General features: G+C 40.9%; 1 protein-coding gene across 1 annotated transcript in view; it reads left to right on the forward strand.

Moving 5' to 3' along the window:
• CFAP251 (cilia and flagella associated protein 251) overlaps positions 1-22,811 on the forward strand; it is a 108,336-nt gene that overhangs the window by 19,828 nt on the left and 65,697 nt on the right. The window contains 4 exon segments of the mRNA XM_007489874.3: positions 2,426-2,723; positions 6,482-7,255; positions 13,227-13,367; positions 20,992-21,101. Coding sequence (XP_007489936.2) covers positions 2,445-2,723; positions 6,482-7,255; positions 13,227-13,367; positions 20,992-21,101 — 1,304 coding nt within the window. The 5' untranslated portion in view covers positions 2,426-2,444.

Below are 22,811 nucleotides of genomic sequence, written 5' to 3' on the forward strand. Positions count from 1 at the left end.
AGCTAGTAAGTGTCTGTGACTGAATTTGAATTCTGGTCTTCCTGACTCCAGGCCTGGCATTCTTTTCTCTGTGCCACCTCACTAAATGGTCTCCACCAACTCTGCAATTCTATATATTTGGGGGAAAATGGTTTCACCTGGGAAGTGTGGTCATTGTTTTATGTCTGTGGGGAATTTAGGTATGTAGGAGATGTGTATGTTTATGGGACTATATGGGAGTTCTGAGGATGTCTGGGTGTGGGGTATGTCTGTGAGAATTGTGTTTCACAGATCCATGGAAGGTGTGTCTTTTGTTTCATGGTCTCTGTGGCCTTTGTGTCTGTAGAAAGGTTTGGGAGTGGGTAGCAGTGGCTGTTTGTGTCTTTGGAGGCATCACAGATTGAAAACTAGAAGGGACTTTAGAGATCATCTAGTCCCTCATTTTACGGATGAGGTAATTGAGGCCTGGATGAGGTCAGTGACTTGCCCAAGGTAATGTAGATAGTAAAATTGCAAAGGTGAGATTTGAATACCAAATTGTCTGATGAGAAATCCATTTGCTCCTTCACTACAACCTCACTACACTTTCTTGCTTGTACATCTGGCCGTGTTTTGTAAGGTATAGATAGGATCAAATAATGTGAGTGGTAAAAGGACACGAGAAGATTTCCTAATCCAAACTCTTCACTGGACAAAGGCTAAATGCTTTGCTCTAAGACTCTACTCCTTCAAGAAGAACCTGCTCTTATTTCTTTTCCAGTAAGAGATATAGAACATTCTCACTTTCCTTCCTCACTCATCTCTCAGAATTGGCTCCTTCAGGGTTCAGTGCAGAACTTCAACCCTTCCTTCTCCCTCCTTAGCATCTAATCAGTTTGCAAATCTTTTTGATTCTCATGGAGACTCCTGGATGATACAGTGGAAAGAGTCAACAAGATTTGAATTCAAATTTGACTTCAGATACATCCTAGTTGTGGGACCCTGAGCAAGTCACTTACCTGTCAAACCCGGATTCCTCAACTCTAAAATGGAGATAATAATTACCTCCCAGGGTTATGAGGATGAAAAGAGATTTGCTTTTTCCCCCCAAGGCATCTCTGCCTCAAAGACCACTGTAGTCTCTCTAGTGGTTTCTCTACCTCAGTTTTCTTCTCTATACAATCCTTCCTCAGCTCAGCTGCCAAATTGATATTCTTGAAGCAGCGGTCTGACCATCTACCACTGCTCAAGAAGTCTCTGAAGCCTCTTCCCTATGGCTCCAACCTGGCTTTTCAGGCTGAATACATGTGACCTCTGTTTTACAGCCAGACTGGCCTCCTTGCTTTTCCCACCGTTGGGCCTTTTCTCAGGCTGTCCCCCATGCCTGGAATGCCCTCCATTCTCCCCTCTGCCTCTTAGAACCCCTCTCCCTTTCTAGCCTCAACTCAAGTGTCCCTTCCCTTCCTGGAATCTCTTCCCACCCCAAAAGATGACATTGTATTCATTTTGTATCTGCTTAATGGGATGCTTAGATTTTTTCTCCCCAATGGGATATAAGCTCCTTGAGGACAGATAACTTCCAGCATAGTGACTTGCAAACAAATGTGTGTTGGATTGAATTCAGTTCCATCCCTATGAATCTTTTTTTTTTAAACTCTTACATTCTATCCTAGAATCCAAATATTGGTTCCAAGGTAGAAGAAGGGTAAGGATTAGGCAATGGGGGTTAAATGACTTACCCAGGATCATACAGCTAGGAAGTGTCTGAAGTTAGACTTGATTTCAAATCCTCCCAACTCCAGGCCTGGCACTTTATCCTCTGAGCCTCTGAGCTGCTCCTTTGAATATTTAGGCACCCTACTTAACTGTTAAACTTCTGTTGTGCCCTACCCAGGGAAAGAAAGAGAGGAAGGAAAAGACTTGATCCTGTACCCAGGACATCTGCACTCTCCCCTTCTCACACACCTCTACTTTTATCTGCTCTGAAATTCATAAGGATTTGCTTATAAAAGCAAAAAAGAAATAGCTCCTGCCTTCAGGGAAGTTGTCTTTTGCTAGGAGCTGCTTATTTCCATTTGGTAGGAGGTGATGAGCTTTGCAGAAATATCAATTGTTTAATAATGGTTCTGATTCTTCTTACCCCTGGGCCCCATCTCTGGCCTCTCTTCCTCCAACTTTTATTTCTGGCCAGCTGTGGAAGGTCTGTTTGCTCATTTCAGCCCCTCTCCTGGTGAAAGGATCTTCTATCTACTTGGATGATAGGAGCTCCTTCATAATTTAGACTCTTTCAATCCACAGAAAGAGGGTCTGAGATCACTCTTTGGGGCAGTCAGGACTGACTTCTCCTTGGAAGCTTACACTCATCCTTTTGCCACTATTGTTGGGGAGAAGAACTCTTCTGGGTTTTTTTAGCCTGGTGGTTGAGAGTAGCCTGTGTTGTTCTGATGACTTTGTGATTTTTTTAAAGGAAATTCAAATCAGGAAGGATGTCGGATAAGGAAGATAACCCATCAGAAGTTAAAGAAAAGTCTATAGATGACATCCCTTCCCAGGACCCAGAATCTCAAAGAAAAGAAAGCATGGAGAAAGAAGAGGAATTGAAGGAAACAGAAGGGACTGAGAACACTACAGAAATTACTACAGAAGAAGTGACGGAAAGCATGGCAACTAGCACTAGCCAAGACCTGCAATCTCAGTCTGTCCCTGAAGAGAATGAGCTCATCTACTCTGAGGCACTGACCACTACCTCCCCCCAGAGTTCCCTAGTAAGTAGACGCAGAGATGAATGCTTTTGTGGCCAGTTGTGTGCCCCAATATTTATGGGCACATGTGCTACCCACCCAGGAGAGTGCTTGCTCTTTCCCACAGGCCTGAAAGTCCTCACCATTGATCATGGGGCTCACAGTTGACTTGGAAGATCTTGGCAGTGACATGAACTCTGGGCAGGCAGAATGTCTCTAGTCTCTCTTCTTCTAACCCATTTTATAAATCTCTATCAGAGGAATCTTCCTAAAGCCTAGGTGTAGCCACCTCTCTGATCCCCACAACCTTCAGCAGGCCTCTGTCATCTAATGAACAACATGCCAGTGCAGAGTGGGAGTCTGCCACCATCTTCTCTTTACAACCAAATTGTTTTCCTTCCCATTCCCTCCTAAACACTTTGGCCTTTCTTGTGAGTCTGCCTTTGCCAACATCCTTCCCTGGACTGTATTCCCATCCCTACCCACCTGTTTCAGCCTTTTGGAAACCTAATCTGCCTCCTTGGGCTCAGCCCAGACTCTACTCTGGGGCATGTCAACTAGAGCACCCCTTCTTCGAAGCCTTCCCTCATTCTCCACCTGCAAGAAACTCTTTCAGCTCTGAACTCCTGAAACTCTCGTTGGTATGGATCATATTTTATGTTAAATTGTGATCATTACCCACATCATGTCTGAGGCTGCCTCCTGACCAAAGGACCTGGTCACTCTGGGGACTTCTCATCCCTCTGATTTGTCTGTTCTCACGAAGTCACCCCGGAAGATGGTTGTACATGGCTTCAGTTCCCTTTGCCACAAGACTCCCAACATTGAACAGGTTTCCTTTATAAAATGAAGGGCATAAAAAGGACTCATACCTGACTCCATAGAGAGTTGACATCTTTCCCTTACTAGTCAGCCTCTTCCTCCTTTCCTGTGACTCAGGACCACCTTGTGGGTGTAGCTCTATCTGAGACAGGGAGGATGGGAAGAAGAAAGATCATGATGGATTCCCTGGGATCGTTCCCCTTCCTCTGCAGCTCTGCCTCCTGTCGTTTATCTCCTGGCTGTCTCCTGGTTGCTCATTGCCATTTGGCTCCCTAGGACATGACACCAGGGCTCCAGCAAGTGAGCCCACTGAGGGAATGATGATGGGATTATTGTTCTAAAGCTGGAGGACCCTGAGAGCCCTGGGCTGCTTTTTCTTATTCTTTTTTCTGGATCCTCTAGTCCCAGTCTATCAAGATCCCCTTTATGGCATTTCAGAAACTATCTTTTCTTTGCTTTGCTTGAATGTCCTTTTTTACTTTTTTCTTTGAGTCTGGATCTCTCCTTACCCTGCCCAGGTTGGAAGTGTAGTGGCCTCTTGTGGGCTATCCCCATTGCTGCTTAGCACAGATGCTCTGACTTGCCCAGTTTCTAATCTGGGCTGCTTTGCTCTCCTTAGGCAGACTGGTAGCCCTCTGCCCTCAGAGGAGGTTGTTGGAAGACAAATGAAGACACCTGAGTGACTTACTCCCAGATTCAGCTAGGAGAGGGATTTGCAGTCTATAACACCACACCTAGGGCTACACTACTCCACTCCATTATCAACTTCTAAATGAGTTAGAGTTCCTTCCAATCTGGGCACAGCTGGGGTGCTTCCAGATTATCTAGCATCTCTTTTTTTTTTTTTAGAACCCTTACCTTCCGTCTTGGAGTCAATACTGTGTATTAGCTCCAAGGCAGAAGAGTGGTAAGGGCTAGGCAATGGGGGGTCAAGTGACTTGCCCAGGGTCACACAGCTGGGAAGTGTCTGAGGTCAGATTTGAACCTAGGACCTCCCGTCTCTAGGCCTGACTCTCAATCCACTGAGCTACCCCAGCTGCCCCAGCTGCCCCCTATCTAGCATCTCTTACAGAGTTGCCTTTAAAAAAATTATCACCATCTTTAGTTTTCACATTACCTTCAGTTTCCAGTGTATTCCTCCTGTCCACTGTCTCCAGAAGAAAAATAAAAGAATAAAATAAAGAAGAGGAAAAGTGATTTAACACATGAACTCTATCAGTGTGTGTGTAGTATTCCACACAGTCCCTATCATTGCAAAGAAAGGAGGCAGGGAGTCACAGCACATCCTCCCTGTTCTGTGTCTTTCTCAGGGGTCACCAGGCTAGGCCTGGCAAGGTAAGGGCTTCAGGAGGAAAAAAAAAGCTGAGAAGCAGGAAAAGTAACTCCTCTCTACAGTTACGGCCACCTGAAAAGCCTATCTAAGCATCTATTCAAAACCTGCAGTTCTTGAGCTCCTAACTTATGAGTGAATGAATGAAAGTGTTCATTTACTCTGTGCCAAGCATGATACAAAATGAAACAACCCCTCCTTTCAACAAGCTCACATTCTCATAGCAGGAAACAACATGGATAGGAGGATCTAGTTACATGACAGATGGCAAGGCCTGGTTGTCCTTAGGGTACACCAGTAGGGCAGATGGTAAATGCCTGTGGTCCTCTGTTTCCCTCTTACTACACCAAACCAGAGCACACATTAACTCAAAACAAAGATGCAATTAAGCAGAATATCAAAGTAAACAAAAAAGGGAAAAAAAACTCCATATATACAGGACTCAATTTCCAACAGATTTTTTACAACCTCAGTGGGAAAGGAAGTACTTAGAACTGGACAAGACCACCTTTTGCCTCTGAAGCTGCCAGATGTCATCTGCTCAGCTACTTTCTCTGTTCAAATGGGTTTACCTTTAGGCCTCTACTGAGTAATCAAGTCCATCTTTAAAGCTTCTCTTGAACTTCTGCTAGGGAACTTCTAGAAATGGGCTCTTTTCTTTTTTTGTGAACCAATACAAAGTCTGAGGGCTATTGTAAATCTTTTGTGAGTCAGATTCACTGGAGTACCTAGCCAGCACTGCTGAGTTACTCTTTTTAATTATGATTTTGTTTTTGAGAAAAGGTATTATAGACTACAAAATAAGTTTGTTTTCTTATGAACCATGCTAAGAAGTGAAAGAAGTAAGTCTTAACAGAAAATTAAACATTGACTATAATTTCCTGGAATTCTGGGTAAAAGGAAGAATAATAATTTAAAAATAAATAGGTTTTTCTATAGGGTTTACTGTGTGCCATGCACTGTACTAAGTGTTTTATTATCTCATTTGATCTTCACAACTAGGGTGACGGAGGGTATGTACTCTTATCTTCCTCATTTTACAGATGAGGAAACTAAGGCAAACAGGTTCAATAACTTGCGCAGGTTCACATAGCTATGAAATATCTGAGGCAGTATTTGAACTCAGATCTTTCTGACACTTGGCTCCATTGTGCTACCTAGTCACCCCTAAAAAGGGCAAAGTAATCAGTTAATTTTTGATAAATTTATGAAATATAGTTTGTGAATGAATATACATTTTAAACTCTAAAGTGGGCCAAAGTAAGGGAGGAATCGGGTTCTTGTTGCAGTTAGGACTACTCTGCAGCAACTAAGTCGAGTCTTCTTTTGTTGGGGAGGTGGTAACTAGCCAACCTCTTACTTTCTGCTTACATGGGACAAGTTAAACTTTGGGGTACCCCCTCTTGTAAACAGTCGGGGTATATTCCAACTACTGCCTGTGCTGGGGATAGAAATCCTCCTATTTATAACAAGGCAGTAGTTCACTTGATTGCTATACTGTGAAAGAAATGATCTGATTGGTCTTGGTTATGTTTCCAAGAGATTAGAATTATAATATGGGAGACATTAGGGTATTTCTAGAGCAAGAATTGTATTTTGAATGACCATTTTCTTTTTTAACCATAAAAAGGAAATTTCAAGTGATAAGTCTGAAGAAACAGAGAAAAGTAGAGGAGTAAGTACACATTTTGAAGAATCAAGTGAAAAGACTGCCACAGAAGTGAGTGGACAGGCTCCCACAGAATTATCCGACGAGATTTTCACTGAATCAAGTGGACAGCCTCCCATAGAATCATCCGACGAGGTTTTCACTGAATCAAGTGGACAGGTTCCCACTGAATCAACTGGAGAGGCTCCCACTGAATCGACTGGAGAGGCTCCCACAGAGTCAATCCAGGAAGCCTTCACTGAATCAAGTGAACATGCTCCTACAGAGTCAGTCGAGGAGGCTTTCACTGAATGGATGGGAGAAGCTCCCCCTGAATCAGTCGAAGAGGTTTTCACTGAGTCAAGTGGACAAATCGCCACAGAGTCAGCTGAAGAGGTTTTCACTGAATCGAGTGGACAACTTCCCACGGAGTCGGCTGAAGCGGCTTTCACAGAACCAGGCCCACAGGCTTTTGGGGAATGGAGTGGACAGAGTCTTCCAGAGCCTTCTGTATCAACTGATTACACTGCTGATGAAACTGAGGTCCTTTTTCAGAAACCCTCAATCCGTGTCTTTAAGGGATCCTCAATCCGTGTCTTTGAGGGTACTCCTTATTCAGGGGAAGAAGAGACATATGAAGAGGAACCTTCCCCCAAAGAACAACGATCAGTGAAACTTCAAGACTCATTAGTGTATTTCACTAAGGAAGATGATCTATTTAAAGAAAAGACTAAGGTAGCAAAAATTTATCCCCTGGTAAGTAACAGATTTTTTTCAGCACTTTTATGAGAATCATATGCATATTTTTAAGGCCAAAATCTTCATAATATTCATTTTGATCTTATGCTTTATTATATTATTTTCTTTCCATTTTTAAAGCCCATGGGGGTGGTGTGACAGACACGAAATGTGAAATGTGTCAATACTGCAACAATTTCAACAAATGGGAAATTCCTAGCAGAATTTGGGTACTTCATTCTGATTTTCTGTTCCTTGTGAATTGTGGCACTTCTATGTTTGACATCCACTTCCTCTCCCTTCTTTTCTTCTGTCATTTCCATTGCCCTTATTGTGGTCTGAAAGAAGTTAGTCTAATGGAAAGCAAAAAATCGAATAATACTGAAAACTGTTGAAATGCGTCAAGCTTTTTCAAAAAGCAACTGCTAGTGCCAAGCCTGAAAATATTCCAGTGAGGAGCCATCTGTTAGGAATAAAAATATTCTCATTCACCAGGGAAGAAAGCAGAGTTTGGGTTTTTCCTCCCTCCTTCTGCTACCAGTTCTGAAAATCCTAAAAAATGAAAATGTTTATTTCTAGGACCCGAGCCCATTTCACCTATAGAAGACCATATCTAGAGATTCATACGCTTTGGAGGTTTTTAGAGTCAGTTTGATGCTAACAAAAGACCCCAAGTTGAAAACTTAAAAGAATGGCATCTTCTATCTTCCTGTTGCATTGGCAAATCACAGTTTCTGCCAATTTGCTTATTAGTCTGCTGAAAAGGTAGGGTCTTTGGATTTTTAGGCCTCCAGGAATCTTTTGTCTGGGTTTGTCCCGGACCAGTACAAGTCATTTCATGTCACAGATAAATATTGCATGGAGTCTTTCTAATGGGCCTACCAATAATTTTACCAGTCACACACCAGATGGTCATGACTCTGGTTTCCTAGGATAGCTAAAAATTTCCAGTGTCCCATTTGCCAAATTCCCTTAAGTTCTCTCCAGTCTTGATATTTTTATTTTTATCCTTTGGACTGCCATGTCACATTCTCAAAGAATGTAGCTGTCCCTTCTTATATAAGAAGTAAATTCATGATTCCCATAGTTATTTGATGGGACAGGTTTCCTTCTTAATTTTAGAAACAAAAAAGGAAATTCTGAATTGGTGAAGAGAGTCTTAGGAGAGCCAAGTATAATAAATTCTATTTTATTATAGATTTGCCTGAAAAAATGTTTTTGACAAGAAATAGTTTACAGATTGCATGTCTTTAGCTGAGAAATATTGATGGAAGAAATGTGCATATATCCTCTCTAGTATCTGCAGCAAATGTCAGACCAGAGGAGAAAATGATTGTTAGCATAAAAGTTAAACTGCTGGTTGTCAGTTAAAGGCATACAGTTTGAATAAGCAACTTTTGTCATCTATGTCACATTTCCTTTGACTTTGTAACAGCAAGTCTTGATAACTGATAGCAGCCAACTGGTTAGGGAGCTTTGATGTTTGCATAGCCAGTTGTCCAGAAGCCAGCATAAATATGAAGTTTTAAATCTTGAAAAAATTTTAAAAGATTAGTAAGTTCCAAAAAGAACAGTCAAATTTTAAGATATGTAGAAAGGTTTTAAAAAAGGGAAATCAGATGTTAAATAATTCTGTTCCTGGAAGTTGTTGCTTGAGACAATTATGATCCTACAAGTCTATCGCTCACCTACGCAAGAGGAGGTCTAAATAGAAAGGATAGGAAATATGCAGATGGAATTGGGACCCAAGAGTGTAGGAGAGAGAACTCAGTCTCTATATCTGTAAAAGCTTCTGCTGGGGTCACAGAGTGGATCAGAGGAATTGGGGGCAGCTAAGTGGCTCAGTGGATTGAAAGCCAGGTCCAGAGACAGGAAGTCCAGGGTTCAAATTTGGCATCAGAAATGGCCTAGCTGTGTGACCCTGGGCAAGTCACTTAACCCCCATAGCCTAGCCTTTACCGCTTTTCTTCTTTGGAACCAATTCACAGTATTGACTCCAAGATGGAAGGTAAGAGTTTAAAAAAAAGATGAGATGAATTGAGTTAGCTTTATTTAGTCTCAAAATAGTAATATTAAAAGGCAACTTGTCAAATATTAATAAAAGTTCCATGACTCGCTTCCATTCTGAGTACAATCAATGGCTCCTTAAACAGGTATTTTGTAGAGCATTGATTTATGTACCTAACCCAGTGCTGGCCATTGTGAGACCTATAAAAATTAGACATCACAATTCCCTCACTCTGTCCCCCCCCCCCCCCGAGTTTATCCAATGAAGGAAACAAGATTAAAAACAGTTGGAAAAACAATTTAAGATAGTCTATATTTTTTTTATGAAGTATTACAGAACTGTGAAATGAACTTTAATGACTTTGTACTTATCCAAACAGTACCCCATAATTTATTTATTTATTTATTTTTTTAAACCCTTACCTTCCGTCTTGGAGTCAATACTGTGTATTGGCTCCAAGGCAGAAGAGTGGTAAGGGCTAGGCAATGGGGGTTAAGTGACTTGCCCAAGGTCACACAGCTAGGAAGTGGCTGAGGTCAAATTTGAACCCAGGACCTCCCATCTCTAGGACTGGCTCTTAATCCACTGAGCTACCCAGCTGCCCCCAACCCCACAATTTATTAACAATCAAAAAGGTCAATCTAAGATAGTCTATATTTAAGTGCTAAATTATCTGATACCAATTATCAGTGTAGTAGGAGGTCAGAGGGGATGAGCCTTGATTTAGACAGCAGATAAATCAGTTTGTTGTTGTTAAGTTGTGGGGTTTTCTTGACAAAGATATTGGAGCTCTTTGCCATTTTCTTCTTTAGCTCATTTTATAGTTGAGGAACTGAGGCAACAGTTAAATGATTTCTCCAATGTCACACAGCTACTGAGTATCTGAAGCCAGATTTGAACTCAGGAAGATGAGTTTTCCTGACTTCACGCATGCTAGTCTCTTCACTGTGCCAATTGACCAATAAACCGATAGTTCTTATTAAATAATTTGGCTCCTTTTGGGGCAGCAACTGGTTTTAGATTTTTCATCTTCTTTAAAAGATTTTTAATAATTTCTTTAATTCAGTTAGTTTCAACATGTCCTATTTCCAGTTGAATCCTGCACAATGTATGGTCTCTGAAAAAACAGACAGAAAACAGTGAAAACAACATAACAGAATGATTATTTTTTAAAATCTAGACAAACAAGATGTTTCTGGTCTTTGTTTCTTTAAAATCTAGAAAAACAAAAACTCAGATAAAAATATTGTAGAGCTTTGGCACCAACTTATAAAGCATATGCTCATTCTTTTCTTTAACATAGAAAATGACAAAGGTGTAAGGCTACATGTGCTCTCACGCATAAAATAATGATTCTCCTTGAGAAGAATCCCCCTTCCCCCATGAAGACCCTTTAGCACCTCACACCTGGACTATGGCAATAGTTTGCGGAGGGGATAGCGGTGGGGGCTACCAGTCACTGCAGTCCATCCTCGCAGTCCATCCTCCAGCTCCTAAAGTGGTTTTTCTAAAGCCCAGGTCGGACCATGTCACATCCCTATGCAGTAAATCCCAGTGACTCCCCATCCAAATATAAAATCTTCTGTTTGGCAGTCAAAGCCCTTCATAACCTGCTTCCTCCTACCTTTCCAATCTTCTTACACCTAATCCCCCTGCCACATACTCTTCAGTTCAGTAACACTGACCTCCTGGGTTGTTCTGTGTACAAGACACCCCATCCCTTGACTGCAGGCATTTCCTCTGGCTGTTCCCCATACCTGGAAGGCTCTCTCTCCTCTGCACTGACTACTGGCCTCCTTGAATTCCTTCAGATCTTAACTAAAACCCTCTACCTACAGGAAACCTTCCCCAGCTCCTCTTAATTCCAGTGCCTTTCCTCTCATTACCTCCTCTTTATTCTGTATATAACTTGTTTTGTGTATGTTTGTTTGCAGGTTGTCTTCCCCGTTAGATTTTGAGCTTGAGGTCAGGGATTGTCTTTTGCCTCTTTTTGAGTCCCCGAACTTAGTTCGATGCTTGGTTCAGAGAAGGAGCTTAATGTTTAATGCTTGATTAAATAGCAAGGAAGCCCAAGTATCTAAACTGTACCAGGCATGATGCTAAGCTCTGGAAAATCAAAGACAAAAACAAAACTGTCCCTGTCATTAAGAAATTTACATTTTATTGGGTGGAAACAGTATATACACTTACAAGTATATATATATATATATATGATTTTCTCCTTCCTCCAAAATCTTGGAGATGTGCCCCTACATTTATCCAGGCTCTCTCTGATGAAATCTTTCCATCAGAAGGAAGTGATTTTCTGCAGCAGACCTCATTGTCATAAGCCCAAAAGTGATCAAAAGATAGAAAAAGTAGAAGCTCCCACTGTGTTTATTGATTATAAAAAGGTATTAGACTTGGTAGAGTACAGTGGGACTTGCTTCCCTTTCATCTCTCAAAGCACATGTGAAGATAATCAAGGGCCCTCAAGAGATGCAACCACAAAGACACTTGAAGTCACAGGCTCATGGGTTCATGGTCCTGATCAATGATGCTCTCATTTAGAATAGCAAGCCTAGCACAAGCCTGGCAGATAGATTTTCCCCAGAGAGGGTTGTCTCTATCTTGGAAGATGTCTCCGTGATGGTATAATACTATTTAATTATAGACCATTGTTCATTCAAAAAAATGTTGGCAAAAAAACTTTATTAATTCCATTCCTTCTCCCCTAGTGACTAACCCTACTCTCATGATGACTTAAACAGTGGCCAGATTAACTCTAAAATATCAAGCAGATGATTTTTTTCTGCATTTTTTGATTAATTTTTTATACCACTGCCATTTCTAAATTCTTCCCTCCTTTGTAAAAAGAAAAAAGCCAAACCATTTCAAAAAGATCATCTGATAGAGTATGTCATAGTCTACTTGTGTGTGTGATCTGTCTGTTTACCAAGATGCATCACTGTCTATAAGCTGGATTTTTATTTCTTTTAGGGTTTGTTTTATTTCTATTTATATTATTTCATATATATATAATGTTTCCAATTATGTTATTACATTATCTGTTATATTCCATATTATTTCAATTTATATTCATTTATAATTTACATTATATATCATAAGCGTGGTTTTGCTCTTCTTGCTCTGTCAGTTCATCTAAGCTTTCTCTGTTTCTCTGAATTCCTATTTTAACAGTACAAAACATGTTTTTTTCTTTCAAGACACATTTTTAGTCTTTCTAAAGCAGTGGATTCAAACTCAGGTTTTCAGAGATGTGTATGTATTTCATTAGGTTCAAAAGTGCTTTTTGTTATACAATTACTCAGTTGCTTTATTGTAAGAGATTACTTTGTATTTCCAGTATCTGGAGGTACCTTTATGAAGCAAATTGGTGCTTTCTAAGAATTCTTACTAATGTCATTTTTCTTTGTTTTCTGTCTTGACTTCTGATTTGAAAATTTTCTCTCACGGGGATATCTCTCAATAGAGGATTTAATAGCACAACTCCACGCTTGTTCTTGCAAAGTATTTCTCTCCAGTGATTACTTCTAGAAAATAAAGGTTTGGAATAGGGATAAGGAAGACCTGAGTTTGAGCCCTGTCTTCACTTCCTACTAGCTTTAGGCTCACAGAGCAGTCTTTGAACCTCAGTTTCCTCATCTGTAAGTTGCTGGTAATAATACCCATATTCCCTACACTCTTAAGAGACCATGTCTATGATTTTCAAGGCCTATCTCAACATTAGTCATTGTGACTGTCATTTTTTTAAACCTAATCTTCTATCTTAGAACCAATACTATGGTGGAAGTGTGGTTAGGGCTAGGCAGTGAGTTTAAAGAGTTGTGTAAAGGCCCAAGGGTTCCATAGGTGGCTCCCCTGACTCCTATAAAAGAAGAGGTCAATAAATTGGTGTTTAGTTGGTGTCAGGAAGATGAGCACCAGTGAGGTCCCAAATCTGTGGTGTTAAGATCCTTTGGGTGTTGTTCTCCCTTACAGAACCTGACCTGGTGCTATGGATGGAACAGCTCTCTGCCCGTTTACAACATGCGTGATGAAGACCAGAGGGTCGTGCTCTACACCTGCTCTCACACTGTCGTGCTCTTTGATGTCTTTAAGAACAGCCAGCTTCATCTCCAGGTGGGGACATTTTCATTAATGAAAGAAACAATCCCTGGACCATCAAAGCAGCCATTGGTCTCCTACTCTGGAGCCAGTCATCACCTTAGGCTACCCTGTCCCCAGTCAGAGGCCCCTAGCCCTCTCTTATAACAAAGGAGTGCAGCCAACCAGGACAAAGCAGCTCCCTGGTGACCCCTGAAAATGTGCGTCATCCTGTTCCCGTGGCATTTGTGGCCCTGGGCTGGTGGGCTTTGAAGTCCAACTCAGTCTGTGCCACACAGTCCCAGAGCTTGCCCTGGAGATTCCTGTTTCGTTATTGTGGTCATCATGGGAAGTTTGTTTATCTGTCTTTTTGTGCCCCTCTGGTCCCCCAAACAGATGTGGGATCTTGTTGAGGAAAACACATTTATGAGGTTTTCATTTGGAGATTTTTTTTAGTTGACAAACCAAGGACCCATTGCATGTTCAAGCTTCTGAACGGATTATTACAGCATACATAGGCTTTTTTACCTGTCTAAAAATAACAGCTTGCTGCTCTTTGCAACTTTACGACATACAATCAATTTGCAACCAGAGATTCAGGGTAAAATATGCAAGAATGAAAATAGAAAACTCCTCTCTGTATTGCCTTATGTGTAAAAGTTACTGAAGTTCCAAAAACTGGACTGCCTCTGACCTCCCCTGCCCCAGGCCTCCCTGGAGCCTAGCAAGAGCATTTGGAAGATCCCAGCTAGAACTGGTACCAAGCAGCACTGCCCTGCTCCCCTCCCCAGGCCAGGCTGCCTCAGAGCCCTTCTGGGCTGGACACTCATCCCCCATCTTCACTCATATCAAAGGGAACCTAGGATCCCTGCTCTAAAAACGCTCTTGGGCACAGTCCCCCATCCCAATGGTGGTGGGCCACTTGGCTCCCTGCGAGCCTCCAACGACTTCTTGGCCTTAACGTCGTTCAGATGTGTGAGCTCTGACTCTGCACACTTTGGCTCTTTCCAGTTGTCCTATAGCTGAACCTTCCTCTAGGAGTTGCCCCTAATTAGAGTGTGAGCTTCTGGAGAGCAGGATTTTTCTTCTTTGTCTTCTTTTTTTAAAACCCTTACTTTCAATCTAAGAATCAATATTAAGTATTGATTCCAAGGCAGAAAAGTTGTAAGGGCTAGGCAGCAGGAGTTAAGTGACTTGTGTCCAGGGTCACAAGGCTAGGAAATATCTGAGGGCAAATTTGAACCCAGCACCGATCATCTCCAGGTTTGGCTCTCCATCTACTGAGCCTCCTAGCTGCCACTTTTCTTCTTTTTTAATCTTTGTATCTCCAGTACTTGGCACAAGGTTTGGTATATAGTAATCACTTAATAAATATTTGTTTATTCATTCTATACATGTCTTTTTTGGTAGAAAAAAAATCTTTGAAATCATTAAGTTATCTCCACATAGGAAAGCAGTGTAAAGGATCATGGCTAAGATTCTTGTCAGGGCTGTCAACTCTAGACACTGCAAATAGACTGTGACTCTGGTCAGTGCCTCATTTTTGAGACCTTTCCTTTTTACCAAAAGGCACTCTTGGGTCGACAGGGACATGTTTTCTGTCAAGTAACATTTCGCTAAGTTCAAATGAATCCACTTTGAGTTTGTGTATGTTTTAACAAGGACTTTCTCATGAAAATGCCTTGATATTCTAATCATTCAATCAAAAAGTTATTTTATTTTTATTATCATGTTAGCCAATCTGATAGATTGTGAGGTGGTACCTCAGTGCTGTTTTAATTTTTATTTCTCTCGTCAAGGGGGATTTGCATCATTTTTTCATGTAATAATTGATAGCTTTGATTTCTTCATCTGAAAATTGCTTGTTCATATCCTTTGACCATTTGTCAATTGAGGAACAGCTTATATTCTTGTAAATTTGACTTAGTTCTCTCTAAATTTGAGAAATTAGACTGTTACCAGAGAAATTTGTCATAACATTTTTCCCCAGTTTGTTGATTCCCTTCTAATCTTGGTTACATTGGTTTTATTTGTATGAAAGTTTTATAACTTAATATAATCGAGATTATTCATTTTATATCTTATAATACTCTCTATCTCTTGTTTGGTCATACATTCTTCCATTCTCCAAAGATCTGCCAGGTAAACTATTCTGTGTTCAAAAACGCTTTTTGAGGGCAGTGTCCAGAACTGGTGCCACCAAAGGAGTATGAATCAAAGTCCTTGCCCTTCAAAGAGTTCTGTCTAGAAGGGAAGACTTTAAAACTAAGGCCAAAGGCACAATACTCTTCATGGCTCCATTTGGGGTTTTCTTAGCAGAGATTCTGGAGTGGTTTGCCATTTCCTTCTCTGGTTCATTTTACAGATGAGGAGATGAGGAACTGAGACCCACAGGGCAAAGTGACTTGCCCAAGGTTACACAGCTAGTAAGTGTGTAAGGCTGGATTTGCAAAATTAGGAAGATGAATCTTCCTGACTCCTGCCAGGTATTCTATCCCTTAGCTACCTAGCTGCCCTGAGGGAATAGAATCCTAATTTAGTTGCTAAAATAACTGGATGTGTGGGGCAGCTAAAAAAGATGGGAAATATGAAGGTCCTTCCATTTCAGACCTTGAGTGGCGTATTTATTTATTAAATATCTAGAAGAAAGGCTGAGATGATCAAAGGTGTTGGAGCTGCCTAGAGTTCTTTTTGCTGCCTGCTCTCTGACTTGGGAGAATAGAGAGGGACTGAGAGTTTAAAAGTAAAGGAGGGGGCAGTGAGGTAAGAGTAGATAGAATGCCAGGACTAGAGACGGGAGGTCCTAGGTTCAAATTTGACATCAAACATTTCCTAACTGTGTGACCCTGGGCAAGCCACTTGACCCCCACTGCCTAGCCCTTACTGCTCTTCAGCCTTGGAACCAATATACAGTATTGATTCTAAGATGGAAGGTTGGGGGGGGGGGAATGGAGAAGCCAACCCTAGCCCCTATTAACATTCAAGCTGCAGAGGAGACTTAGAAGGCTATATCCAGTTATGGAAGAGGGGCTTGGCTGTGGTGAGTTTGCTCTATAAAGGAGAGGGGAAATGTCTTCTGCCTTCCTTTCCCTCTTCTTCTCTCTCATGCTCTCTCTTCCTCTCTGGCCTGCCAATGGCTTCTTCTGGCAGAAGCACATGGCAACTCTCAATGGAGCAGATATCCAGCTGGGGAGCTGAATTGGGCATTGTCTGGAGGAAAGAGATCCTGAAGCCAGTGCCCTGATACTCAAGAGACTGTATGCTTTTGGAGCAATGTAGAGATGCTCCTGTTGATCCCCAGATTAAAAAAAAAATCATAGCAGTCCCCATGAAAGGGTTTTAGCAGAGCCAGAAGCCAGAGACCACAGTGATCACAGTGGAGCAGTGAAGTGTTATCTGGCAGAAAGTGTAAGAACAAGGTCAGAGAAGGCAGTGAGGCCATTAGCTGCAGGAGCGTGAGCTGCCACTCCTAGAATGTGCCTTGACCCCAGAGTTTCCTTGTATGGGTACCACTCTACTAGGGAACCCTAATGGACATCCCCTTCCTCCACTGACATGGTATGAGACTGTGCCCTAGGTACGTGAGGGCAATGTTTTTGTTACTGTACTATTGCAGAAACTATCTTAGTTTGGATAATCACGTTCTCTCGCAGACTAGAGACAAGACAGACACCCTACCCTGGTGGAGGCTCGTGGGCTATAGTTGCAGGACCATGGTTCCATGGGATACCCTCAGTCCTGAGGCAGGGAGCCCTGATACTTTCATCTCTCCCAATGACCATGGTTTCTTCACGTTATCACCTGTTGCAACTTCTTCCCTGAGATCACCAGGACCCTCCTCATGCTGCTTTACATCTCATTCTCTGATACTAGCCCATCACATGCTATAGTTTTACTCAGTGGATTGGCGGGGGGGGGGGGGGGGGGAGGAGGGGGGGTGCCACATAATCGATTGGGGTCTTCTGATTTACCTTACCCCATCCCCAAATTCATTGTAAAACCTTCTACAGTGGACTCTAAACCACAAAAAGGAACAACTTCATGGAAAGTTCAAGGTGAGCTGAACCATGGGGAAGGTTTCAGGAGGGAGATAAGCCTTTGAAGGTTGGGCAGTGTAGAAACCGCCTGCAGTCCCTACACAATTTACTTGTGGGTGGTGACCTGAGAAGGGGAATGGAGGCTGGAGGAAAATGGATGAATAGATAATAGTGATAGAGGGAGAAATGCAGGAATAAAGACTCAGAGAAGACAAATTAAAACACATGGGGAGTCGCAATTTCCGGTAATACTTCTCATGAGCAAGAGAGCCAGAGGGGTAATGAGAAGTATGAGAGGCAACAGCATTGTGAGAATCAAGAGGTCATGAGGAACAAGAGAGGCAAGAGCATCAAGAGGAACCAGAGCAGTCAGAAGATCAAGAGAGAGACTCGCATATGTTCCCCAACTTTTATTGGAGATTTTAGGAATGTGAAGTGGGAGGTGATTAGTGAATACGTAACATGGCATAGGTTTTAACATTGTTTGAATTGACAATCACGAAATCAAAGAGGAGATTAATCCAACATGCAACTTGGAAAGGAATGTGGTCTGACAAGGAGTGAGCTAGGACATTGTGGCCGGTAATGCCCTGCTCAGGAATTCTCTTGTCCTTTGGACTGAAGATTCAGCAATACAATGGTCAATAAGTAACACGACCATGAGTCTGGTAAATGAATACATAAGATACAATATCAATACATCAATAATACTTCCAGGATGCTAATATGCCTGTGTTAGATTTAAAATGGTTGAAGTCTTAAACTGTAGTGATTAAAATGGTGGAAGATATAAATTGTGAGAGATATAAGAGAGGGTGAGTAAATTTGACTGCAGAAATATGTTTCACTACAGTGTCTTGGTTTTTAAATCAAATATAAGGTGGTCGCCAGGGAAATATTCCCAATTATTCAAATACCCAAGTCAACTGGGTTTTATAGAGATTTTTAATTAATAATACAATGAGTAATCAAAGAAAGAGAGAGAGAGTAAGAAAGGAATAAGTATGAAGGGCCTCAAGCCAATATGGCCTAGACCTGAGCCTTAAGAGAGAAATCAGTCAGTTTTTTAACACTCACCACAAGATCTGTCTAAGCAAGGATTCTAGTGACACCAGGCCAGCATCATCTCAGCTGCTTTCACCAGGTCCCTCCTCCATCTGAATGTTTCAGAATGAGTTCCTCAATCTGAATGTTTTCAGAATGACCTCCAGCTCTTCTCTGAGCTGTTATTTTTAAGGGCAAAATCTCCTATGTCACCTCCCCTAAGTTCTTCCATCTACCAATCACTGTAGATGTTTTCCAAAAGACAGCCCATTTTGAATTCACAGCTGAGTAGATTAATCTCTTTAGTAAGTCAGAAAAAAAAATGCTGCTGTGTCCACTAATTTCATTAAGAGAAAACCTCTGAGTAAGTTTTCACCTTTTAGGTCTAAGTAGTTTACAAGTTGCCCCACCTTTATAGGCACTTAGCATCCCATTGTATCAATTCCAAAAATAGGCATGGCTCAAAGAACTCCTTTCCTTTATAAGTATGGTTTTCAAGTACTTTCATGTTTTCTGCCCTAAAGAAGTCTTAAGTATGGGTGGAATTGAGGTCCTCCCATAGCAAGGAGTTTTCTCCCCTAAAGCAGTCTTAAGTAGGGGTGGAGTAGGGATACTCCCATAGCAAGGAGTTTTCACATTCAAGTAGAGTTCTCACTATCTGGTAGGGAATTATTTCAAGTAGGGAATTGGAGGATTCCTCAATGTGGAGTAAAATTTTTAACATTCATAAGTCTGTGAAATTTTAAGGTTTACACCTGGTATGCTTCAACTTCATATAAACCTCTCCAGGTTTTTGGAAACCATCCTGCCTAACATTTCTTATAGAACAATAGTATTTCATCATCAGTTTTTCCATATCACCTCCAGCATTTGCAATTTACCTTATCTGTCTTGTTGGTCAATCTGATGGATGTATAGTGGTGCCTCAGAGTTGCTTTACTATGCATTTCTCCAATCAGCTATTAATTATTACTATTCATTACTGTTAATATTATTACTAATAAATTGAACATCAGTATGAAAATGATGAGACTATCTCAGGAAGACCAATTCCCACAAACCATTTAACCTATTAGTGCCTCAGTTTTCACATCTGTAAAATGGGGGTGATATTTACCATACCTTCCTAATATGGTTCTGCTTTGCAAATCTCAAATGTGAAAACTGAGGCACTATAAGGTTAAATGATTTGTGGGAATTGGTGGAGGGGAGGGTTACAAAATTAATAAATATCATAAGAGGAATTAGAATCCAGGAAGAAACTTAAAGTCATTTAAAGTATTTTCCAACTTCCCAAAGGCAAGCTAGCATGCTCTCCTCATGTTCAATTCCAGGCTTAATTAATCCATTGGTAGTGTCTGTCAATCAATGAGTCACTTAGCATTTATTTTATTTTTATTTTTTAAAAACCCTCACTTTCCGCAATTTGGAATTATGGACAAAGGGCTTTAAAAGAATGTATACCCTTTGATCCAGCAATACCACTATTAGGTTTGTACCCCAAAGAGATCACAAGGAAAAAGACTTGTACAAGAATATTCATAGCTGCACTCTTTGTGGTGGCAAAATATTGGAAAATGAGGGGATGCCCTTCGACTGGGGAATGACTGAACAAATTGTGGTATCTGATGGTGATGGAATACTATTGTGCTCAAAGGAATAATGAACTGGAGGGACTCAATGTGACCTGGAACAACTTTCAGGAATTGATGCAGAGTGAGAGGAGCAGAACCGGGAGAACATTGTACACAGAGACTGATACACTGTGGCACAATCGAATGTAATTGACTTCTCTACTAGCAGCAATGCAATGACCCAGGAAAATCCTGAGGGACTTATGAGAAAGAAGCTATCCACATCCAGAGGAAGAACTGTGGGAGCAGAAACACAGAAGAAAAATATATAATTATATGATTTGTAATAGATTATTACAAAAATGAATAATTTGGAAATAGGTATCTAGCGATAACACATATATAACTCAGTGGAATTGCTTGTCAGCTCTGGGAGGGGAGAGGGAGAGAAAATGAATCATGTAACCAAGAAAAAAAATTTTTATATTAAAAAAAAATATATATATAATTGAAAAAAAAAACACCCTTACCTTCCATCTTAGAATCAATACTGTGTATTGGTTCTAAGACAGAAAAGTGGTAAGGGCTAGGCAGTGAGGGTTAAGTGACTTGCCTAAGGTCACACAACTTGTATCTGAGGTCACATTTGAACCCAGTACTTCTCATCTCCAAGTCTGGTTCTCAATCCCCAAAGCCACCAGCTGCCTTATCAGTGAGCATTTCTGAAGCTCTTCCTGTGTGCCAGGAAGTCTGCTAGGTATTATGAATCCAGAGATAAAAAAATGAATATCCTTTCCCTTGAGGAACTTACATTCTTTTGAGAGACAAATACCCACAGATATGCAAAAACAATGTAAAGTAACAAGGAAAACTATTTGAACCCAGGGGGTCCCATGGTACCTCTCTCAAACTTCACCAGGCAAGCAGTGCTCTCCACTGTGGAGGTATCAGGCTGGTTCTAGCCTTTGTGTTTCAAGGGATGTTTTATCTCTATCATCCCTACAGGGCCACAGTAATGTGATCACTTGTATGGCCGTGAGTGAAGACCGAAGGTGGATTGCCACAGCTGACAAAGGTCCACAGTGCCTAGTGATTGTATGGGATTGCTTTTCTGGGTAAGCTTGGAATTTAACATGTTTATCTTTTTTCAGTTGTCACTAGTGTGTTCAATACTAAACAAGCAATATTACTGCACATTCCATTTTCATATCACCAAGGGAACCCAAACTGATCACCTTATGAAGACTAGAGGAATAACCCTATGCTTAATTTTCCCTATTAAAAGATATTTTATTACATGTAAATGGTAATAAATAAATAAGATTTTAAAAACTTATAGTTTTAAAAAATAAAAGATTTTTATTTTACCCTAAAATCAGCAAATCTTTTCAAATAATCATTTGGACAAAGTCAAACTTTTTCTTCCAGTTTAAAAATAATCTTGTAACCCAAATGCTATCTAAGGAAGCTAGCAGAAGAATTAAATTTTAAGAATTCTTTTGGAGAAAACAAAGAAGAAATACTTGGTAATTTGGTTTGACTTTTCAAACCCTAAAACTAAATTTTTCTCCCTTTAAAAATTCCGTTTTCATGTATCTGATTTCATTGCTATTTTGTCTCCAGCTTTTAAAATAAAATTTGTAGAAGAGGTTTTTTGCTTGTTTTATACCCTTGTTCTTGGTTTTAGTAATAATTCTAAGACAGAAGGGTAAGGAGTAGGCAATTGGGGGTAAGTGACTTGGCTAGGGTCATACAGATAGGAAGTGTCTGAGGTCAGACTTGAACTTAAGTTCTCCCAACTCCAGACCTGGCACTCTATCCACTGTGCTGCCTAGCTACCTTAGTAGACTAGTTTTGTTTCTAAGACATTTTCACTATAAGATATTCTTGTTTCATTTCTTATTAGCTTCATTTTTACACTTGCACTAAATTCTTAGACCCCCTTTCAAAGTAACAAGTATTTTTATCTGTGTGTTTGTGTAGTTATTTTAGTTATTTCACAAAAGGGCATCTTAATAATAAGCAATAAGTTATTTGAATTTCCCTTTTCATAGTGTATTTCTCAACTCATCTTTTTAAAGTCTTTAAAAAAAATGGGTGGGGTGGTAGTACAGCTAGGTGACTCAGTGGATGGAGAGCCAGGCCTAGAGATAAGAAGTCCTGTGTTTAAATCTGGCCTCAGACACTTCCTAGGTGTGTGGCCCTGGGCAAGTCACTTAACCCCCATTGCCTAGCCCTTAGCACTCTTCTGCCTTGGGACCAATATGAAAAATTGACTCTGAAACAGAAAGTAAGGAGAGAGAGATAGAGACAGACAGAGACAGAGACAGAGACAGAGAGAGACTGACTAAATCAGGAAAATTCCTGAGATTCCACTTGCTTTTCCTTGGTTAAATGGAAAGAATACCACTAATGCCCTCCCTTGATGTCTTGGGGAGGCAATCCTGAATTCACTAAGGTTAGAGGGACCAGTCAAACACTGGCTTAAGCAGTCCTGCTCAGGCTAGAGCGACTGACTACAAGTATGAGTCTGTCATCCAAGAACTAGGCTCTTCACTAAACTGACCCCAGTAGGTCATAAAGAAAAGGGAATAGGTTCACTCTTTGGAGCCTGGCCCCCGAGAGAGAGAGAGAGGGCTCAGAGTTGTTGGAGGATTTTTCCTCCCTCATAGTCTAGCTCTTTATGCTCCATCTCTGGAGTCTTGAAGATAATCTCTTAAAGCCTAGGGGTTTTTTTGTGGCCAGGGTCTCCCCAAAAAGAAACTGGGTTCCTTCAAGAAAAGTTACTCAACAATGATACATATATAACCCCATGGAATTGCTTG

Source organism: Monodelphis domestica, chromosome 3, assembly GCF_027887165.1.
Source record: "Monodelphis domestica isolate mMonDom1 chromosome 3, mMonDom1.pri, whole genome shotgun sequence".
In the NCBI taxonomy this organism is placed as follows: Eukaryota; Metazoa; Chordata; class Mammalia; order Didelphimorphia; family Didelphidae; genus Monodelphis; species Monodelphis domestica.